The sequence below is a fragment of the Kogia breviceps genome, chromosome 13 (assembly GCF_026419965.1).
Source record: "Kogia breviceps isolate mKogBre1 chromosome 13, mKogBre1 haplotype 1, whole genome shotgun sequence".
NCBI lineage: Eukaryota > Metazoa > Chordata > Mammalia > Artiodactyla > Physeteridae > Kogia > Kogia breviceps.
Genome location: NC_081322.1, coordinates 46,898,165 through 46,922,284, shown reverse-complemented (window position 1 = coordinate 46,922,284; position 24,120 = coordinate 46,898,165). Strand labels below are relative to the sequence as shown.

The window sequence follows — 24,120 nt, the reverse complement described above, 5'->3', positions numbered from 1 at the left end:
ATCATGCTGAAATCTAGACATACTATGCCTATTTCATGTCTTTGATAGTGCCAAAGAAGGAAGCAAAGAGCTTTAAAGAGGTTTTACCTTTTTTTTTTTTTTTTTTTTTTTTTTTTTTTTGTGGTACGCGGACCTCCCACTGTCGTGGCCTCTCCCGTTGCGGAGCACAGGCTCCGGATGTGCAGGCCCAGCGGCCATGGCCCACGGGCCCAGCCGCCCCGCGGCATGTGGGATCCTCCCGGACCGGGGCACGAACCCGTGTCCCCTGCACTGGCAGGCAGACTCCCAACCACTGCGCCACCAGGGAAGCCCTACCATTTTTTTAATTACAGATTTTTAAAATTTTTTCTTCCAAGCTGAACTGATTTACTTGCAAGCCAGAGAACTCATATCAGTAAAGAAATTCACTGCATAGTTCACTGAGGGGAAATGCCATGGTTTCTGAAGTATTAGAAATGGAGTTTCCTGGTTATATGCTTTAAGTATTGAAAACATACCCTTTGGATAGGACAGAATGAGTCCCGTGTTGGCTGATGTTTAAAGCAGTCCATTGTCATTGGTTAGGAAAAATACTTCAGTTATGAAGAGTAAGGATCTAATGTGCAACGGCTCCTCAAAGTTCATATCCTTCAATAGTTTTAGCTTGTTTCAACTAATGCTGAACAGCATTTGGCTTTGATATTCCCTAAGTGCTGCTGTAAGTGAAAAATTTCCCCTTTATAATAGCAATTCCTATGACAAAAGAAAATTGGGGTTAATTTGGCATCTTTTTTCTTCTTTCATTTTTGAGTCCATGTTGGCTTCTAATAATTAAGATGTCTGCTGGAGGTCCAGCCATCTTAACTGAGTTTCAGGCAAGAGGAAAAAGAAAAGAGGGAAGGGAAAGAGAGTAGACCCTCCAGCTGAGTCTGCCTTTTTTAAGGGACCTTCCTGAAACCCCACCCAATGACTTCTGCTGACTTTCTTCTTGGCCACTTCTCGTAAGAAGTCTGCAGGCTTTCACTTCTATAAAAGTAAGGTTCTGTTAGTAGGAAGAACTAACTGGACATTGGATAGGCAAGTAGATGTTTTTGTCTCAGGGAGAAAGAAAGAAAGTGCAAGGATTTGCAGATGTAGATATAGTTTTTGATGCAAGGAAAGGACATTGAATCGGTTAATATTGAACAGATTTGGAATTTCTGTGACAAGTTCACCATTAGAGCAAAAGGATATCTGCAGAGAGTCTAAGAAGAATGGCGGACGATTTGGAAGAGTGCTACTAGAAAATGAGGAGAACAGCATCTAAGTGGACCGGCATGTAAAAGAATGAGCAGAGCTAAGGGCTTAGCAGGAGTTGGAGATCATTAATTTGTCCTGGTATAAAACTGAGTAGCTGTGGGATTTTTTTCTCTTGCAGTGCTCAGCAAATCAGATATAGGAGCATGGCTAAATTCACTTAACGCTGTGTGTGTGTTGGATGTGGGGTTGCAGGAGCTAGTAAAACTCAAGGAAAATAAAAATTGTTTTGGCAGAAATGGTACGGAGGTATGGGATTTTTATTCAGGCCTCAAAATGCAGGCAGAAGTCTGTTGGGAGGAGAAGGAATACCAAGAAAAAGCATGGCAAAGGAGACAGGATCAGAGGTGGGAATGAACAAGACCTACTGGAGACACAGTAAACCTATCTGGCTGAGTGGGAGGGTTAACATAAGGCAGTAAGGGAAGGAGGATGTTGAAAGGGTACATCTGATAAAGATCCGATAAAGTACAAATTCTTTCATCTTGAATTCCAAGCCGTTTCTTCCAGGCAATGAGGATCTGTTGAAGGTTATTGTGCAGGAGAGTGATTTAAGGTTAATGTGGTGCCAGTGTGCGGTAAGGATGGGAAGGAGAGTGGCTGTATGCAGGAAAACCGGTTTAGGAGGCTGGCAAAGGAATCTAACATTTGGGAAACAATGCGTGGGGAAAAGGGGACTAAGAGACAATAGACAGAAAGTCACTATCCTTTGTGGTCCCAGCTCTTTTCACGCTCTTTGCTCTCATTTGTGAATACTTGTATACGTGTTTATCTTACCCCAGTGGCTCCTTCCCTTCCCTTCCCTTCCTTCCCCTTCCTTCCTTCTTTGCTTCCTTCCTTCCATCCTTCCTTCCTTCAACAAATACTTATTGAGTATTTACTGTTTACATACTGGACATTGTACAAGGCACTGAAGATTCCAAGAAGGAAATTTTATTCTCCTGGGGAAAGCAAACAAGTAAGGGTATCAAGTGGAATTTAATAGGAGATCAAGTAGAAGTGTGTGTGCCAGGTTTTAAGGGCACACAGAGTAGAGGCCCCTAATCTATTATGGCAGAGAAGGTGCCACTTGAACCTGCCTGGAAAAATCACAAGGGAGTCACCAGGGGAGCAGGTAGAGAAAGGAGCAAAGGTGCAGCAGGAAAGAGGGCCTTGGGCTTCAGGGGCAGCTGGTGGCTTGGTGAGCCTGCATCACAGTGTGTATATGTAGGAGTAAAGGGCCGTGAGGTTCGAGAAGTTACCAGAGCCTTGTGTGTCCTGATAAAGACAGCAGGTTCTATTCCAAACATGTTGGAGATCCCTGAAGGATTTTACACAGAAGAATATTAGCCTTTTTTTAGAGTCATTGAAACACAGGAGTTAAAATCTCAGACTCTGGAGTCAGACTGAGACCAGGGTGTTACTCATGGTTCAGCCACGTGGGGGCTGTGTGACCTTGGGCAAGTTACTTAACCTCTCTGCTTCAGTTTCTTCTTCACTAAATTTTTAAAAAATACTACCTTCTTCACAGGTATTGTTGTTTTTTATTTTCTGAGAGTTAAATGATGTATCATTTGTAACATTCTTAGCACAGTGCCTGGCACATAGAAAGCCCTCAAAACTGATAGCTACTTTTACTAGTACTCATATCACTTCTGGCATTGTTACTATTATAAAAACTGCTCTGGGGGCTTCCCTGGTGGCGCAGCGGTTGAGAGTCCGCCTGCCGATGCGGGAGACACGGGTTCGTGCCCTGGTCCGGGAGGATCCCACATGCCGCGGAGCGGCTGGGCCCGTGAGCCATGGCCGCTGGGCCTGCGCGTCCGGAGCCTGTGCTCCGCGGTGGGGGAGGCCACGGCAGTGAGAGGCCCGCATACCGCAAAAAAAAAAATAAATTAAAAAAAAAAAAAAAAAAAAAAAAAAAAAAAAAAAAAACTGCTCTGGGAGTGGTGTGCAAGATGAGTCAGAAATACAAGATAAGCTGGAGGAAAGGGGATTAGTTACAAGCCCTCTGGAATAATCTAGGGAAGAATATTTGTTTTGTCCAACACCCAGCAGTCATTCAGAAGGAATAAAAAAAAATGTAGAATAAATGGAAAGACAGACAAGTGGAATTTAGTGATTGATTAGCTCAAAGAAACCAGGGAAAGAGTTAAAGATGACTGCAAGGCTTCGAGCTTGGGTGACTGTAGAATTCTGGTGCTATCGACACAAGGAAACCCTTTCTCTCCCCACCCCTTGCCTCAGGTTTCTCAGGCCATTGCTTACCTGATGTCTTTGGATGGCTGGTTTCTTTTTTCAGTTTCATTCACTAGCTCAGTGACTGTGCTGTGCAGGTCTGCCACTCTGTCTTTTTCTGGAACGCCTTGTCATAACCATAATTGAGGCGTATTTGAATTTAGAAACTTCAAATTTCTTAAGTCTTAAACTCCACTTACAAATTGGTTTTGAATATACATCTCTCTAGTTGCTTCCAAATATTATTTCACATTCTAGATCATGTAGATATCTCTGGAAGGACTTTAGTATCTATGCCTCTAGGGGCATTAATAGGATACTACACTTTTTACAATTAATATTGTGTTTGGAACAAAATATTCTATGGCTTCTCAATCTTATATAATCAGTATTTTCTCTTCTGTTTTATATTGGAATTATATTTTCTGTCCCATATCACCAACAAACAAACAAACCTGGCTTGGCTTTTGGCTTTTCTCTTCCTGCCAAATTAGTACTTTCTACTCTGACTCTGAAGACAATTGGAGAAACCTAGAACATGAGATCTTGTTTTAACCAAATGATCTGTCCACCATGAATGCCTGATTTTAGTACAAGGAAATAGCAGGAGGCGCTAAGGCCATGGTCCTCTGGTTGTCTTTCTTTTCTTCTTTTTTTCTTTTTCTTGAGTTCAGTTATTCTGATTACTAAAAATCCCTTGCTATTTGACAAAGAACAGGAATTTTGTGTTTGTACTGGGGTTAGGTTAGCCAGGTTCAAGGCTCCAGCAACATTTAGAGAAATTGTTTTTAAGAGAGCAACTTGGTAATAAAGGCCTTATACAAAAAGCAGTGACACATCATAAACAAGTCTGCAGTGTTCTCTACTAGTGAAAATGGCCTTGTGTTGACCCATCTAAACGTACTGCCTAGGTGTTCTTGGGATCCAGGGCACCCATTTGTGAGACAACTGCCCTGAACTAGGGGAAGTAGAGCAAAACTCACTGCCTATCGCGATGGCTGCCCTGATGTCGGCTTCATTAGTTCCTGAACTCCTGCCAACGAAGTTAGCAAGAGCTAGTGCAGACCTGGAGTCAAAATTGAATAGGAGGAGCTTCCACAGCAGCTCACATGCAGCCCTCCTACTCTTTCTCTCCGCTGGTCACCTAGTCTGTGCGTGTGTGTGTGTGTGTGTGTGTGTGTGTGTGTGTTTCTGAAATAGTACATGAAGGATGGGAAATTACATGTCTTTGTGGGAAAATGCAGTGTTTCGGTTTCTCACCGTTTTAGTCAGCTGCTCTTGTATTTTTCCAGACTGTAAATGTATTTTAGGCTATTAAAATCTATTCACAGTGATTTAAAAAAAGGTAGGAACTCAATGGCTCTTTCCCAATTGCCCTTTTGTCCAGTAACAAATACCCAAACACTTTAATTTTCCATTTTATTCCCCCTAGTGGTGGCAAAGCTATCCTACTCGTACTTATGGAAGAAAAATATCTCTGCCTTTAATTTCTGTGCTGGTAGCATAGCAGGACAAAATCCTCCCTGGGCTAGCCTGTCTTTCCAGGAGCATGGATTTTGACAGCTGCTTTTAAGAGTTTGGCTCCCTGGTGAGGGCGCTAGTCTCTCGGGTGTGGGAGAAGGGAGAGGTAGAGAGGACGGGAATCCCATTTAGATCACAGACACAAAAGAACCAGGAAGTAAGAAGAAATTATTACAGTCTGTTCCTAGCTCAGGATGTTAAAGGCAGAAGCCTGGGCCGGTTGGTTATTCATTGGCAAAAAAGAAAGAGCAGTGGGGGTCAGGGCTGGTCAAACCACAGAGACAGACCTGACGCGGGAGAGAGCTGCTGGCAAAGGTAAGACGTGGAGATCTTACCTGGAGTTCACCTCTTTGCTTGGTAACTTTTTCTTGGGACAAGAGGCAAGAGGACTCTTTTCTGTTCTCATATTTATTTTTGTGGTGAGATTCCTAAGCAGACAAGAAGAAAAGTCACTCTCCCACTGAGCAGCTGCCCAGCTCCCACCCGGTTTTGCTCTGGGGCAGCAGATACGGCCACAGAAAGCACGCCGGTGAGTCTCTCCGAGCAGGTCCGTCGGACTGCTGGGAACCAGGGCTTGGTACACGCTCCCCAAACCTGGAGGACTGGTGCTGATTTCAAAGTTTCCAGGTGGAGGAAGAGAAAGTGGATCTGCAGAGAGTAAGGGGAGAGGGAGAAGCCCCTCTCCCCGACTGCCCACGGGGGCGCCATGGGTAACATCTGCCTGAGGCTCCGGGCGTACCTGGAGCCCTGCCTCCCCTGCTTGTCTCAGGAGGCAGACAAGTCGGTGGTGATTCAGAACCCATTGACGGTCTGCCCCCCCGATCCTCCCCAGCTGCCGCGTCCGGAGCCCGAGAGAAGCCAGGGCCAGTACTTTGTGGCTCTGTTTGATTACCAGGCTCGGACCGCAGAGGACCTGAGCTTCCACGCGGGCGACAAGCTCCAGGTCTTGGACACGTCCCACGAGGGTTGGTGGCTCGCCAGGCACTTGGAGAAAAGGGCAGACGGCTCCGGCCAGCAGCTGCAGGGCTATATTCCTTCAAACTATGTGGCTGAGGACAGGAGCCTCCTGGCAGAGCCGTGAGTAGTACACACATTTTATTTCTCAGCTCTCTGAGGGTCCTTCTTACCTATCTGCAAACCTATCTGCAAACCTATCTGCAAACCCACTAATTTTCAAAGAGCTGCCTAGAAAGAATAAGGGAGTACTGGCAAGAATCTTCTAATTGAAACCCACCTACCCTGCTAGGTGAGTGAAACTGGAAGGTAACTGTTGAAATGACTTCTAATAACAGTTTGTATACCCACAGGCCCTGGGTGTATTTTCATCAACATAAACGAATGGTGCATTTAATGCTCTATCTTTTCTTTGGCTGTAACATAAGTTATGCCTCACTTTAGCACAGAACTGCATTTCATTTGCAGGTATATCATAGATTTTCCTCTAACTACACTTGCAAATCTAAAGTCCAGCTCTTTCTTTTTTAAAACTTTTGGAAGCATCAACTCCAGTTCTGATAGGCACACACAGGGGTAAGTAATGTAGAAGGTCACATTTAGAAGATGCAACATTTTCCCGGTGAAATCATGACTGCATATTTTTCTTTGAGTCCCAGATATTAAGTAATGCTACCCAAATTATGATATCTTTGGGGTTTTATTATGATTAGAAACTAGCCAGCTACAGATGTTTAGGAAGTTTTAACAGGAAAAATAATGACATTATTTCTCTAGAGAAGGAGATTAAGAATTTACCCTGATATTTGAATAAATCCTATCAGTTATAGTGGAACCAAGGAAGAACATTTTATGTACTTATGCACATATCCATCCGTCCATCCATCCATCCATGCAAGTGTCAGGTGGCGTAGTGGCATGGGGGGAGAAGGGGCAAGGTTATGCTAGTGGTAGTTGAATATAAAGTAGATAAAGCAAGGTCTTGACAATGGATACTTGGGGTCTGGTGTGTTGAGAAGCAGGCACAGACTGCTACTTTACCCTAAACTTCTTCCTGCCTGGTTCCAGTGAAACCTAAGACTGGGAATGTGTCTCAGGACTCATTTTATAGAGCGGGTCCTTAGTAGAGAAACCTCTGGGGATTCACTCATTTTCTCATGTGTTTTTTCTTTTGATGTGAGCTGCAGCATCCCTTACTGGCCCAGGGAATAAAATTGTAGGAAGAGCCATGGTGCATTGTTGCTGCTTTCCAAACTCAAATTCAAATACAAAAGGGGGTTGGGGGGCTTTTGAGATTCTCTCGAACGCCAAGGGCCTATAAATGTTAGGAAGCATCTTATTTTACACCTAGATAGAAATGAACTGAAATCTAGAATTTTGACAAATGGAATTGATCAGTTCTCAAATGAGAAAATCACCTGTATGAACATTTATTTCTGTGATAAATCTATATGAAATATCCTTACTTATTCATTGAATGCTTAGTTACGTGCATTTATGACATGATTTTCACTACTACATGATTTCCATGTAAGGTATGGCATTATGTATATTTTATATTCAGTGTAACATATACTATTAAATTAATGCTTTAATATTAATACTAGTGCCTTGAATTCATAATCTACTAGTCTTGGATATTTTCAATTCATTTAACTGCTTAAGACCTCCGTTTCGTCATTTGTAAGGTCTCTGGGGTCTCCTAGCCCTCTAGATTCCCTGATTACCTGGGAACATGACTTCTTATGTTTCAAGTGTAGTGGTTCAGCTACATTCATACCTGACAGAACAGCAAATGCTGAAGAGAGCAAGTAAATTGAAACAAGACAAGCAATTCAAAAGAGATAATGTTTTGGGTAACAGGGTCAAGCACAGCACCCTTACTTATTTAGATTCTTTTTGCCTATCAAAGACAAAATAAGACAACTAAAGTATTGTGGATATTTTTTCATTTTCAGGGGCTGTCTGTAGCCAAGAATACTCTTCCCTCTATATTTAGCTCCTGACCTTTCCTCTTGGAATTTGTTCTCAGCAGTGTTCCCCTGTGTCACTACCATCTGGTGTCTCTGTGGTGGGCCTTTCTAGGGATCTTCGCATCCACTGGGATAAAAACTGGTTGCCCAGGTGCTGCTGTTATGCCTCCTGGTCAGCATGAGCAACTTGTTAACTTTTAAGTGTACACCATGGCTTTCACCTGTGAACCCAGTTTGCTAGTGAGGGTTCTTGCCACCAAATGGCGAAATTGCTTCAATACTTTTAGTGCAGGTGGCTGTAGCCTCTACAATTTCACCCCATTTCAAGTAGAAGCAATTTTAACTTAGTCTTCTAAGTGAGGGTGTCCAAGTGACCCACAGTGCCTTAATACCCAGGGAATTATTTAAAAGAAACTTCTTTTAATAACTTTCAAACTTGTACTTCATTTTTTTCCATATGAATACTATTAAAGTTAACATTTATTTTACAGTGAGCTCAGCATACAGTATTAAGTGAAGATTATTGTTTATATTCACATGTGTGAGATGAGAGGCAATGGGGAACCAATGAAAGTTGAGTCATCTAGTTCCTTATTAGATTAGTTTAGTGAATGCATTTTCTTGTTCATCTGTTAATGCCTTTATTCTTGACTTGCATTAATATTAATAAGAAGACAGTGCAAATACTTTTGGAGTTATTAGTGGCAGGGCAAATCAGGTAAGTTTCAGTGTTTGGTTTGTTTCTTTGTTGCTTTCAACACTAGGAAGTAAAGATGTTTAAAAAAAGAACTAGACTATTATTAAAAGATAAAGCAATTTTATAATTGACTACTAAATTCCACCTAGAAATGCTTTACCTTTTCTGAATATTTTCCATTAAGTGATATAATAAACCCATTCTTAATGATTTATTTTGTTTCTAGGAAGAATCATTGTTTTATCTTATCTTCAGTTTAAATTCCTAGATCCTTTCATAGATGAGTGTTTTCCTTCCACATCTTCAACATGGAATCCCTCAAAAATCTTGCTCTTAGGCTCTGATTACTCAGTACTCTCTGTACACTTTTAAAATTCATAGTGTTTTTAGAGATATAGTTAAAGTTCACCCCAAAAATAATGGTATGGAAATTACATATGAATCATGGAGCCAAGAGCAATGGCTTTAAATTGCATTGTTTTTCTTATTAAAAAAATTCAAGTAATGCAATATGTTGATGAAAAGCAAAATGATCAGCAATTATATAATTTACACAAAGCGTCATTCATCTACGAAGAGTTTAAAAGTTATTTGCCTAATTGTTTAAGTGTGCTTTATGCTAAATTGCTCTAGGCTCAGAATTACTTTGTGGAAAAATTTTCCTACCCCTCTTACTGCCATGTAAAGGTAGATTATTTCCAATTCCTCTCCTATTCACCATTATATGGGCTGCCTTGAAAAAGATTCTAAGAATAAATATTTGTAACTTGTAAGTTTGTTGTTAGTTTATGCTTATGGGATAAAAGTGTTAGAATTTTTTGAAGTTTGAAGGTAATGGAATTTCTCTCCCATTTGTTTAGGGAATATTTTCCTAATCATGGTCCTCTTTAATGTGTCAGACTAGAGTGCTGTCAAGATTTTATCTAATTTAAAGTCATTGCCATTGTCTGGCTTGAAGAGAGTAGCATAGAGAAATAATGTAGTATATGCTCACAAAGAGAATTCTCTTATACCACCATCTAAAAATACAATTGCAACTTTACTATTTGGTGATTTGAATACTGCTGAAGTTAATAATTATCTAATACAAGTTGTACACATTGTTCCTAGTCATCTTCAGTCTAGATGTCAGTGGATTTCTTTCTCTGCTGGGATATAAAGCCTGCTTTTGAATCTTAAAGATAGAGGAACAAGGTGGTTTAAAAATTAAAATTATTATTAATAAATAAAGAAAAAGGCATCAGAATATTCACAAACCAGTCTGACATATCTACTTGAGTAGATATGAGTAGTTATATCACTAGAAAATAGTGAGTAGTTTAAATCACTAGAAAATCACCTATCAGCAAGCAGTCCCATAAATATTCTTTTTTTTTAAGATTTTTTTTGATGTGGACCATTTTTAAAGTCTTTATTGAATTCATTACAATATTGTTTCTGTTTTATGTTTTGGTTTATTGGCTGCGAGGCATGTGGGATCTCAGCTCCCCGACCAGGAATCAAACCCGCTCCTCCTGCATTGGAAGGCGAAGTCTTAACCACTGGACTCGGGAAGTCCCTCCTATAAATATTCTTAATCCAGATCATTTATTTCTTTTTCTTTGTGCTAGTTTTCAGGGAAGACTAAATGCATATATGTAGAAATTGAACACAATATATTTTCAGTTTCTTTCCTCTAAGACAACGTATACATAGATCTATAGTGTAAGAAACTAAAAAAGACATATATGTATATAAGTTAAATGCATTATAAAAAAATATATGGCTGTTTATCAAATTAAATGTTTTGGATAATCCCAAGATAAGAATTTTAAGACAAATAATTTAAATCAACAAAAGCATATTTATATGCCACGGTTGATTAGAAAACTCTATTATTAAATGACTGCATTATAGAATTATAGATGAATTACGAATTCATCTATAGAATTATGATGTAGTCTTCTTTCTTTATCCTTTGATATAAAATAACAATATGACAAATAGGTTGCTAAAATAATTTGTAAAAAATTACATTTCAGGTATAATATTATATGATTTTTAATATTAATATATTGTACTACATTTATATAACTGTTTATCTCAGTTATTTAATGCATTTATATATATATTGTTACCATTTTTAAGAAAAATGATAATTAACTGCTAAATTAAATACATTTTATAAGAACAATGGCAAAATCACAGAAGTGAGGGAAAGAGGAACCAACTGAACTTCATTAAAGTCACAGTTAAAGTATAATTGTAATTAATAACAGTTTAAAATAGTTGATTAATAGAAGTAAAACTTGATTACATGCATTTCAAAATACCTTTGAGAAGCAATGAAGTGCCATAGTACGGAGTCATTAAAATAAATCAGGAGTCATTCTTAATCTTTTCTAGGAAAATTGATAATACTCTGGAAGTTTCAACTGCAATACGCCATTCAGAACCACTCTCTCTTAACAAAAGCATTGGTTATATTTTTCTTTTCAGGTTTTTAACAAATTACTAGTAGTGGAAAATTTTTTGTTTGTTTGTTTTTGTACGCGGACCTCTCACTGCTGTGGCCTCTCCCGTTGCGGAGCATAGGCTCCGGACGCGCAGGCTCAGCGGCCATGGCTCACGGGCCCAGCCGCTCCGCGGCATGTGGGATCTTCCCGGACCGGGACACGAACCCGTGTCCCCTGCATCGGCAGGCGGACTCTCAACCACTGCGCCACCAGGGAAGCCCCCAGAAAAAATTTTATGTGAGTGAAATAAACTCACATAAACTACTTTGCTTCAGTCCTAAAGATAAGAACCTAAATTTCAACTTGATTGAATTCACTCTTTGAAAAAAAAAAGGACTCTATTGGTTTGTTTTTTCAAATTGGTTTGTTTTTGTTCAAGTGAATTTATTGAAATGTTTGGTTTGTCTCTGTAGATATATCCTAGTGTTACTTTTTCAAGCATTTCACCAAACTGACATGTAAGTAGACACAACCTTCTGTATAGTAAAGTAGGACTGTTGTTAAGCAACTAGTATGTCCTGTGTACTAGGTCTTGAGGGTCCCCAAAGAAAAACAAACAAGACTTTGCCTCAGTTAACTGTCTGGTTTTCAGCTCAGAAAACTCCCTTTGTATTTTCCAACTGCCAATACCACAGCGAGAATCTATATGGTAAATAAAAATCAGATAAATTTTGGGGTTTTTCTGGTGGATGTTTTAACTAGGTCTAAGCGTTAGTGGTACAGAGTTTTGATTGCGGTATAATGCTGGTCACCCTTTTTGATCTGCCCTGTGGTGTGCTTAAAAAACACAGGCTATGGGCCCCAAAGATCTGAATTTGAATCTGGCTCTGTCATAACTTAGCTGTGTGACCTTGAGCAATTTATATTAAATAGGAATAAAAATGACCCCTATCTCATAGGATCAATATGTGACATAAATGAGGTTATTTGTGCAGAAAGCATGCACCATAGAGAACCTGACCATAGTAAGGGTTTGATAAATGTTATCTGTTATTTACCTGGGCAATTCTTCCTTCACCTCTGCCTAAATATATAATATTTTGCACACCTCCACTCCAGCCTCAGCTCACAATATTTTCTCCCTATAACAGCACTCACATGCCGAGTGTCTTTACATCTTTCTTACATACTTTCCTTCATCTGCGGTCTTGGGTTTTTTATAGGAGTGGGCTCTTCTCCTGCTTGCCAACTCTCCCTCCTCTTCTTTTTCTGACCAACTCTCATTCATCCTTCAGGTCTTAGTGTTTATTCCTCTCTCCCTGGAGCCTTTCCTGACATTCTAGACTACATTGGGTCTTCCTGCTCAGAGCCTTTAGCATCATTTGTCATTATTCTCATTTATTTTCTGTAAGACTTGTAAGCTCTGGATGGGGAGGGGGGAAGAGGAGCTATTGCCTTGGGCTCTGGAGCTTACTGTGGTGCCTGTGCCTAATAAACACTCAGAAATGTTGGTTGAGTAAATGAATAATTAAATGATGATCGCTTATCTACCAATCTGAGGTCTTTTAAAAAGCAGCTGTCAGGGCTTCCCTGGTGGCGCAGTGATTGAGAGTCCGCCTACTGATGCAGGGGATACGGGTTCGTGCCCCGGTCTGGGAAGATCCCACATGCCGCGGAGCGGCTGGGCCCGTGAGCCGTGGCCGCTGAGCCTGCGTGTCCGGACCCTGTGCTTCGCAACTGGAGAGGCCACAACAGTGAGAGGCGCGCGTACCGCAAAAAAAAAAAAAAAAAAAGCAGCTGTCAGAGCCACCTCTTTTCTTCAACTTTTCCTCTCTGAGTTGCTTTTTTACCTACCAGGAAAATCTACCGAGTTTCCTTGTTAAAGGCATTAGGCCATTTTGCATTCTTTTCTCAGTGAATTGTTCATGCCTCAATTTCTGGTTGGACTCATAGTCATAATAGTATAATTTACAGGCTCCTAGAAATTAGGGGCTTTAATCTGCCCCTAGGGGAGAAATACTAAGGGTGTCACAGACTGATTTGTGTATTCTTTGTAGTGTAGAATGAATATCAAGCCAGGAACTGATTGTGAATCTCACTGAAGAGATATCTAAAAATGACATATATACACGGTAAACTATACTGTGGTTAATTTAAAGTAAAGGAATCACTGGCCTGAGTTTTTAATGGACAGAAAACCAAAACCCAGTTTGGAAAATTAATGTTGTGGGGCCAGAGTTGTAATTTCAGTTTCTATGGTGAACAGACATAATTTCAAACTATTATGTATATGAAATATTTTTCAGTTTGTGCATGTGGAAAGTTTGACTCTTTTACTGAATATTAGTAGATTTTCACTGTTACATTCTAAAACATTACCAAACAGAATAATTACATGTTCTTTTCACTAGTTTTCTTACTGTTTAGCTGCTAATTTCTCTGCAGCATTCTCTGACTCCCATTTTTTTTATTTTTTTTTATTTTTATTTTTTTTTCGGTATGCGGGCCTCTCACTGTTGTGGCCTCTCCCGTTGCGGAGCACAGGCTCCGGACGCACAGGCTCAGCGGCCATGGCTCACGGGCCCAGCCGCTCCACGGCATGTGGGATCTTCCCGGACCAGGGCACGAACCCGTGTCTCCTGCATTGGCAGGCGGATTCTCAACCACTGCGCCACCAGGGAAGCCCCTCTGACTCCCATTTTTAATGGGAGTTCTTAGCACTGGAAAGATTGGGTCAGTTTTTCTGGGGAAGGTAGTTATGCAGATTAATAGCAGCTTGAATAACATTTCAGACCTTCTGATGGCTATTTTCTTGGGACTGCAACTTTAGCAGTTAGTTTATGTGAATGTTTCTTTGAAGATTAACATAACAGAAGAATTTTGCTAAAATACATAGATGCAAACATAGAACATGTGATCAGTATTACCCAACCTCTTGCTTGTTTGGCTAATTTCAGGTACTACACTAGACTATCCCTTCTGTAATATCATTTTTTTCTACAAAGTTTTTCAGTTAGATTTTTTTTCCTATTTAAAAATTGAATTGATTTTAGTGTTAGCTTCTTTAATTATTTTATTCATGCTTTCTTTTTTATTGATAGGACATCTTTTATACTGCCTTTAAATCCAGACTAAATTTCTCAATGAGGGGTATTTTTCTGTTAATTTTGTGCCTTCTTAAGGGTAAAATGAGAATGCAATTCAAGAAATAGTATTACTGAGAACTTTTGATTAGGTTGCTAATTTGAAAGGCATTTAGAATCTTATTTCAAAATAAATATTGCCACGAACACAAATGTTGCATAGCACGTAGGCAGAATGATTTGGATGATTCAGAAGAATCCTATATAGTTCCAATGAAAGGCCAGTAACTCAATAGATTTAAGTCACTCCAATGCTGTTCCAATATCACATATACTTTTAGCCATTTCTGAAAATCAGTTATGACATACCAAGATTCCCATTACAAGAAGGACATTATTGCAATCCCCAGAATTGTGCTGCTTGCAAAGTCACTGCCAGGAAGTCATCTCAGAAGGGTGCCTGTGTCATTTCTGTGAAGTAGGACTCAGGACACTTTCTCCAAAATCTTTTCAGCATTTCTATTCATTGAAGAAGATACAGTCTATGGGATTCATGTATGCATTCAATAAACTTTTTGTGTATGTTTACTATGTTAAAGGCACTGTTTCTGAGCAATAGGAGACCCCAAATGAATAAGACAATTCTTTTCCTCCAGAGAATTTTATAATTTCTGGAGGTAAGACTATTAAACTAAGAATGTATGTCAATGCCTATTAGACAAAGACCACCACGAACGCACCTGTAGTAGTTTATTGTATTGTTCATTTCAGGGGAGGAGAACACACACCACGGACAACAGTGGAGCATCTCAGTAAGAGTGTGTTAGAAAGGACACATTACAGGATTTGGGGTTGTGACTCTGGGGAGAGTTTAAGGAAGCAAGACTTTGTGCTGGATTGATTGCTGTCAGGAAGTGAGGGTAACTATGATTGTGTATTTTAATTAGTCTTATTGAGAAAGAAGGAAGACTAGATCAAGATTAAAGCTATAATTGGTAAAGAAACAGCAGTCACTTATACTAGTCGAGATAGGTGGATGCTTGGTTATTTTTGCTGTCGGACAATGTCCAGGCATTTGTGAGTGTTCAGATATGATTAAGACTGATCCGATCTTGATCGACCTTCAAGATGGCGGAGGAGTAAGACGTGGAGATCCCCTTCCTCCCCACAAATACATCAAAAATACATCTACATGTGGAACAACTCCTACAGAACACCTACTGAATGCTGGCAGAAGACCTCAGACTTCCCAAAAGGCAAGAAAATCCCCACATACCTGGGTAGGGCAAAAGAAAAAAAAGGAAAAACAGAGACAAAAGAATAGGGACAGGACCTGCACCTCTGGGAGGGAGCCGTGAAGGAGGAAAAGTTTCCACACACTAGGAAGCCCCTTCGTGGGCGGAGACGGAGAGTGGGCTCGGGGGAAGCTTCGGAGCCACAGAGGAGAGCGCAGCACAGGGGAGCGGAGGGCAAAGCGGACAGATTCTCGCACAGAGGATCGGTGCCGACCAGCACTCACCAGCCCGACAGGCTTGTCTGCTCACCCGCTGGGGCGGGCGGGAGCTGGGAGCTGATGCTCGGGCTTCGGAGGTCGGATCCCAGGGAGAGAACTGGGGTTGGCTGCGTGAACACAGCCTGAAGGGGCTAGTGCGCCACAGCTAGCCAGGAGGGAGTCCGGAAAAAACTCTGGACCTACCTAAGAGGCAAGAGACCATTGTTTCAGGGTGTGCGAGGAGAGGAGATTCAGAACACCGCCTAAACGAGCTCCAGAGACGGGCATGAGCTGTGGCTATCAACGCGGACACCGGAGACAGGCATGAAACGCTAAAGCTGCTGCTGCCACCAAGAAGCCTGTGTGCGAGCACAGGTCACTATCCACACCTCCCCTACCGGGAGGCTGTGCAGCCCGCCACTGCCAGGGTCCCGGGGTCCAGGGACAACTTCCCCAGGAGAATGCACGGCACACCTCAGGCTGGTGCAATGTCACGCTGGCTTCTGCTGTGGCAGGCTTACCCCACATCCATACCCCTCTGTCCCCCCGGCCTGACTGAACCAGAGCCCCTGAATCAGCTGTTAACCCCGTCCTGTCTGGGCAGGAACAGTCGCTCTCAGGAGACCTACACGCAGAGGCAGGGCCAAAGACAAAGCTGAACCCTGGGCTGAACCCCGGGAGCTGTGCGAACAAAGAAGAGAAAGGGAAATCTCTCCCAGCAGCCTCAGGAGCAGCAGATTAAAGCTCCACAATCAGCTTGATGTACCCTGCATCTGTGGAATACCTGAATAGACAAAGAATCATCCCAAAATTGAGGCGTTGGACTTCGGGAGCAAGTGTAGACTTGGGGTTTGCTGTATGCAACTGACTAGTTTCTGATTTTTATGTTTACCTTAGTATAGTTTTTAGCACTTGTTATCATTGGTGGATTTGTTTATTGGCTTGGTAGCTCTCATTTTCTTTTTTACTTAAAATTTTTTTTATTTTAATAATTTATTTATTTTATTTATTTTATTATTTTTTTCTTCCTTCCTTCCTTTCTTTCTTTCTCTCTTTCTTTCTCCCTTTTCTTCTAAGTCATGTGGCTGACAGGGTCTTGGTACTCTGGTTGGTTGTCAGGCCTGAGCCTCTGAGATGGGAGAGCTGAGTTCAGGACATTGGTCCACCAGAGACCTCTCGGCCCCATGTAATATCAATTGACGAGAGCTCTCCCAGAGATCTCCGTCTCACTGATAAGACCCAGCTCCACTCAATGACCAGCAAGCTCCGGTGCTGGACGCCCCATGCCAAACAACTAGCAAAATAGGAACACAACCCAACCCACTAGAAGAGAGGCTGCCTAAAATCATACTAAGTTCAGAGACACCCCAAAACACACCACCAGATGCAGCCCTGCCCGTGAGAAAGACAAGATCCAGCCCCACCCACCAGAACACAGGCACCAGTCCCCTCCACCAGGAAGCCTACAGAAGCCACTGAACCAACCTTACCCACTGACAGCAGACACCGAAAACAGTGGGAACTATGAACCTGCAGCCTAAGAAAAGGAGACCCCAAACACAGTAAGTTAAGCACAATGAGAAGACAGAGAAATATGCAGCATATGAAGGAGCAAAGTAAAAACCCACAGACCAAACAAATGAAGAGGAAATAGGCAGTCTACCTGAAAATGAATTCAGAGTAATGATAGTAAAGATGATCCAAAATCTTGGAAAAAGAATGGAGAAAATACAAGAAACATTTAATAAGGACCTAGAAGAACTAAAGAGCAAACAAACAATGATGCACAACATAATAAATGAAATTAAAAATTGTCTAGAAGAAATCAATAACAGAATAACTGAGGTAGAAGAATAGATAAGTGACCTGGAAGATAAGATAGTGGAAATAACTACTGCAGAGCAGACTAAAGAAAAAAGAATGAAAAGAATTGAGGACAATCTCAGAGACCTCTGGGACAACATTAAATGTATCAACATTTTAATTATAGGGGTCCCAGAAGAAGAAGAGAAAAACAAAGGGACTGAGAAAATATTCAAAGAGATTATAGATGAAAACTTCCCTGATATGGTAAAAGAAATAGTCAATCAAGTCCAGTAAGTGTAGAGAGTCTCATACAGGATAAATCCAAGGCAAAACATGCCAAGACACATATTAATCAAACTATCAAAAATTAAATGCAAAGAAAAAACATTAAAAGCAGCAAGGGAAAAACAACAAATAACATATAAGGGACTCCCCAAAAGGAGAACAGCTAATCTTTCAGCAGAAACTCATCAAGCCAGAAGGGAATGGCAGGACATATTTAAAGTGATGAAAGGGAAAAACCTACAAACAAGATGACTCTACCCAGCAAGGATCTCATTCAGATTCGACAGAGAAATTAAAGCCTTTACAGACAGGCAAAAGCTAAGAGAATTCAGCACCACCAAACTGGCTTTACAGCAGATGCTAAAGGAACTTCTCTAGGCAGGAAACACAAGACAAGGAAAAGAGCTACAAAAACAAACCCAAAACAATTAAGAAAATGGTAATAAGAGCATACATATCAATAACTACCTTAAATGTAAATGAATTAAATGCTCGAACCAAAAGACATAGACTGGCTAAATGGATACAAAAACAAGACTCATATATATGCTGCCTACAAGAGACCCAGTTCAGACCTAGGGACACATACAGACTGAAAGTGAGGGGATGGAAAAAAATATCCCATGCAAATGGAAATCAAAAGAAAGCTGGAGTAGCAAATCTCATATCAGACAAAATCGACTTTAAAATAAAGACTATTACAAGAGACAAAGAGAGACACAACATAATGATCAAGGGTTCAATCCAAGAAGAAGATACAATTGTAAATACTTGTGCATACAACCTAGAAGTACCTGAATACATAAGGCAAATGCTAACAGCCGTAAAAGGGAAAATCAACAGTAACTTAATAATAGTAGGGGACTTTAACACCCCACTTTCACCAATGGACAGATCATCTAAACTGAAAAGAAATAAGGAAACACAAGCTTTAAGTGACACATTAAACACGATGGACTTAATTGATACTTATAGGACACTCCATCCAAAAACAACAGAATACACTTTCTTTCTAAGTGATCATGGAACATTCTCCAGATTAGATCATATCTTGGGTCACAAATCAAGCCTTGGCAAATTTAAGAAAATTGAAATTGTATCAAGTATTTTTTCGACCACAATGCTATGAGACTAGATATCAATTACAGGAAAAAAACTGTAAAAAATACAAACACATGGGGGCTAAACAATATGCTACTAAATAACCAAGAGATCACTGAAGAAATCAAAGAGGAAATCAAAAAATACCTAGAAAAAATGACAATGAAAACACAATGACCCAAAACCTATGGGATGCAGCAAAAGCAGTTCTAAGAGGGAAGTTTATAGCAATACAATCCTACCTCAAGAAACAAGAAAAATCTGAAATAAACAACCTAACCTCATACCTAAAGCTATTAGAGAAAGAAGAACACTTAAAAAAAATAGAAAGTTACCAGAAGGAAAGAAATCATAAAGATCAAATCAGAAATAAATGAAAAAGAAATAAAGGAAATGATATCAAAGATCAAAAAAACTAAAACCTGGTTCTCTGAGAAGATAAACAAAATTAATAAACCATTAGCCAGACTCATCAAGAAAAAAGGGAGAAGACTCAAATCAACAGAATTAGAAGTGAAAAAGGAGAAGTAACAATTGACACTGCAGAAATACAAAGGATCATGAGAGGTTACTACAAGCAAATATATGCCAATAAGATGGACAACCTGGAAGAAATGGACAAATTCTTAGAAAAGCACAACCTTCTGAGACTGAACCAGGAAGAAATAGAAAATATAAACAGACCAATCACAAGCACTGAAATTAAAACTGTGATTAAAAATCTTCCAACAAACAAAAGCCCAGGACCAGATAGCTTCACAGGCTAATTCTGTCAAACACTGAGAGAAGAGCTAATACCTATCCTTCTCAAACTCTTCCAAAATATTGCAGAGGGAGGAACACACCCAAACTCATTCTACGAGGCCACCATCACCCTGATACCAAAACCAGATAAAGGTGTCACAAAAAAAGAAAACTACAGGCCAATATCACTGATGAACATAGATGCAAAAATCCTCAACAAAATATTAGCAAACAGAATCCAACAGCACTTTAAAAGGATCATACGGGCTTCCCTGGTCGCTCAGTGGTTGAGAGTCCGCCTGCTGATGCAGGGGATACGGGTTCATGCCCCGGGCCGGGAAAATCCCACATGCCGTGGAGCGGCTAGGCCAGTGAGCCATGGATGCTGAGCCTGCGCGTCTGGAGCCTGTGTTCCGCAACGGGAGATGCCACAACAGTGAGAGGCCTGCATACCGCAAAGTAAAAAAAAAAGGATCATACACCATGATCAAGTGGGCTTTATTCCAGGAATGCAAGGATTCTTCTATATACACAAATCAATCAATGTGATACACCATGTTAACAAATTGAAGGATAAAAACCATGTGATAATCTCAACAGATGCAGAAAAAGTTTTCGACAAAATTCAACACCCATTTATGATAAAAACCCTCCTGAAAGTAGGCATAGAGGGAACTTACCTCAACATAATAAAGGCCATATATGACAAACCTATAGCCAACACCATTCTCAATGGTGAAAAACTGAAACCATTTCCACTAAGATCAGGAACAAGACAAGGTTGCCCACTCTCACTGCTGTTATTCAACATAGTTTTGGAAGTTTTAGCCACAGCAATCAGAGAAGAAAAAGGAATAAAAGGACTCCAAATCAGAAAAGAAGAAGTAAAACTGTCTGTTTGCAGATGACATTATACTATACATAGGGAATCCTAAAGATGCTACCAGAAAACTACTAGAGCTAATCAATGAATTTGGTAAAGTAGCAGGATACAAAATTAATGCACAGAAATCTCTTCCATTCCTATACACTAACAATGAAAAATCTGAAAGAGAAATTAAGGAAACACTCCCATTTATCATTGCAACAAAAAGAATAAAATACCTAGGAATAAACCTACCTAGGGAGACAAAAGACCTGTATGCAGAAAACTATAAGACACTGATGAAAGAAATTAAAGATGATACAAACAGATGGAGAGATATGCCATGTTCTTGGATTGGAAGAATCAACATTGTGAAAATGACTATACTCCCCAAAGCAATCTACAGATTCAATGCAATCCCTATCAAACTACCAATGACATTTTTCACAGAACTAGAACAAAAAATTTCACAATTTGCATGGAAACACAAAAGACCCCGAATAGCCAAAGCAATCTTGAGAACGAAAAATGGAGCTGGAGGAATCAGGCTCCCTGACTTCAGAGTATACTATAAAGCTACAGTAATCAAGACAGTATGGAACTGGCACAAAAACAGAAATATAGATAAATGGAACAGGATAGACAGCCCAGAGATAAACCCATGCACATATGGTTATCTTATCTTTGATAAAAGAGGCAAGGATACACAATGGAGAAAAGACAGACTCTTCAATAAGTAGTGCTGTGAAAACTGGATAGCTACATTTAAAAGAATGAAATTAGAACACTCCCTACACCATACACAGAAATAAACTCAAAATAGATTAAAGACCTAAATGTAAGCCAAGAGACTATAAAACTCTTGGAGTAAAACATAGGCAGAAAACTCTATGACATAAATCACAGCAAGATCCTTTATGACCCACCTCCTAGAGAAATGGAAATAAACACAAAAATAAACAAATGGGACCTAATAAAACTTAAAGGCTTTTGCACAGCCAAGGAAAACATAAAGAAGACAAAAAGAGAACCCTCAGAATGGGAGAAAATATTTTCAAATGAAGCAACTGACAAAAGATTAACCTCCAAAATTTACAAGCAGCTCATGCAACTCAATATCAAAATAACAAGCAACCAAACCAAAAATGGGCAGAAGACGTAAATATACATTTCTCCAAAGAAGATATACAGATTGCCAACAAACACATGAAAGGATACTCAACATCACTGACTATTAGAGAAATGCAAATCAAAAGTACAATGAGACATCACCTCACACCAGTCAGAATGGCCATCATCAAAAAATCTAGAAACAATAAATGCTGAAGAGGGTGTGGAGAAAAGGGAACCCTCTTGCACTGTTGGTGGGAATGTAAATTGATACAGCCACTATGGAGAACAGTATGGAGGTTCCTTAAAAAACTACAAATAGAACTACCATATGACCCAGCAATCCCACTACTGGGCATATACCCTGAGAAAACCATAATTCAAAAAGACACATGTACCACAATGTTCATTGCAGCTCTATTTACAATAGCCAGGAGTTGGAAGCAACCTATGTGTCCATCAACAGATGAATGGATAAAGAAGATGTGGCACATATATACAATGGAATATTACTCAGCCATAAAAAGAAATGAAATTGAGTTATTTGTAGTGAGGTGGATGGACCTAGAGTCTGTCACATAGAGTGAAATAAGTCAGAAAGAGTAAAACAAATAACATATCCTAACACATATATATGGAATCTAAAAATAAAAAATAGGTTCTGAAGAACCTAGTGGCAGGACAGGAATAAAGAGGCAGATGTAGAGAGTGGACTTGAGGACACGGGGAGGGGGAAGGGTAAGCTGGGACAAAGTGAGAGAGTGGCATGGACATATATACACTACCAAATGTAAAATAGATAGCTAGTGGGAAGCAGCCGCATAGCACAGGGACATCAGCTCTGTGCTTTGTGACCACCTAGAGGGGTGGGATAGGGTGGGTGGGAGGGAGGGAGACGCAAGAGGGAAGGGATATGGGGATACATGTATATGTATAGCTGATTCACTTTGTTATACAGCAGAAACTAACATAACATTATAAAGCAATTATACTCCAGTACAGATGTTAAAAAAAAAAAAAGAATCCGATCTTGGTTTTGTCCTGATCTGTCATGGTCACAGAGTGGCCTTTTCTGATGTTGGTATTCTGTGACATTGTTTGTGTTCAAGAGAACACCCAGGCCTAGTCATAAGTGCCAGGCAAACTCCTGGATGCTAGGGTCTGCTTTTCTCTTTTTCAGCCTGCATAATACAGATGCTGCTAAATGCTGTAGAGTCACACAAGTGTCTGTCATATAGCATTCACTTAAAAATAATATTTTAATGGATGAATGAGGAAATAAATACGTGGCTGAATGTATGCAGATGTAGAAGAGACAAGTCCTGGTTTGGGGAGAATCACACCTTTCTTTCAGGGTTCAGCTCTCATGACCCCCTTCTAAGAAGCTTTTTCTAACCTTCATAAAAAGAATTCATATTTTTCCCCCATGATTTTGTATATCTTGTTAGTAGAGCAATAATAAATAATAACTGATGTTTATTGAGAGTTTACCATTATGCTACTGATCACACAAAATAACTGCACTTGTTGTACCTTATATATTACAACCTGCTGAGGTAGATACTTTTATTACCTGCATTTACAGATGAGGAAACTGAAGCTGAAAGAGTTTTAAGTAAAGTGCTCAAAGATTTGCCTGCTTCTAGCCTGCCTCTGGAGCTTGTACTTTTATCGTATAATGGCTAGTTGTACAAGTTCTCTCTTTCATATAAGACTATGAAGTCTTTGAGGGCAGGATACTTGTGTTTCCCGTATCATGCCTGGAAAACTATTTAAGACAGTGCTTGTGCTCCAGCGAATTTATAATCTCAGAATGTGAAACTCTCTATTTCCTCTTGAAGTTGTAGATTCTGTGTAGTAGAAGCACTGTCCCATTCAGTTTTACTCAGTGCTTATTGACGGGACAATTGAGTATAAATTGTTGAACATGGCAGAAGGGAAGTAAAAGTATATTCAGGGAATGGGAAGTTGTACAGTTTAGTTGAAGCATTTACGAAGAGAGCAATGAGAAATCTGGAAAAAGAGGTTGGGATGAGGTTTTGGAAAAGACCATGTGTGCCACGTTAAAGAGTTTGGGTTTTGTCTGATAGGAAATAGATGGAAATCAGAACTTTGAAAAGCCAGTGATGATGTGAGAATGGAATGGAGAAGAGAGAGGCTAGGCAGGAGTAGGGAAGTTGTACCAAATGTCTCCAGCATGAGGTTATCAGGGTTTAATTTCTAATTGTGGTACTGTTAAAAAAAAAAAGAAGAGTAGGAATATGAACAATCTCATGAATGAAAAATCAAGAGGATTTAAGGGAAGGGAAATAATTAGCATTTGAAAGTACCTTTGATGTGCTGAGCACACAAAACCATATATATGAGCGAATTTAATCTTTCTAATAGCCCTGCAAGGCAGATTTTCTTATCACTGTTTTTAGGATGAGAAAATTGAAACTCAAATTTAAATAAATCCAAGAGCATTCTTATCTGGTAAATAGTAGAGGCAAAACTACAAATTAGATGTAGAAGAGAAAGAGAGAGAATTAAAAATGTTATTTGGGACCATGTGAAATAGTA

At 40.0% G+C, this 24,120-nt stretch overlaps 1 protein-coding gene across 4 annotated transcripts in view; it reads left to right on the top strand.

The window, feature by feature from the left end:
* FRK (fyn related Src family tyrosine kinase) overlaps positions 1–24,120 on the top strand; it is a 117,969-nt gene that overhangs the window by 15,538 nt on the left and 78,311 nt on the right. Inside the window, exon 1 of one of the 4 annotated variants that reach the window (XM_059083035.2) lies at positions 5,092–6,090. The exons of 2 other annotated variants lie outside the window; for them this stretch is intronic. In XM_059083035.2, the coding sequence (XP_058939018.1) occupies positions 5,720–6,090 (371 nt within the window). In that variant the 5' untranslated portion in view covers positions 5,092–5,719. Of the gene's footprint in view, positions 1–5,091; positions 6,091–24,120 lie in introns of those variants that run through there. One more of the 4 variants, XM_067011697.1, reaches the window with a different exon arrangement.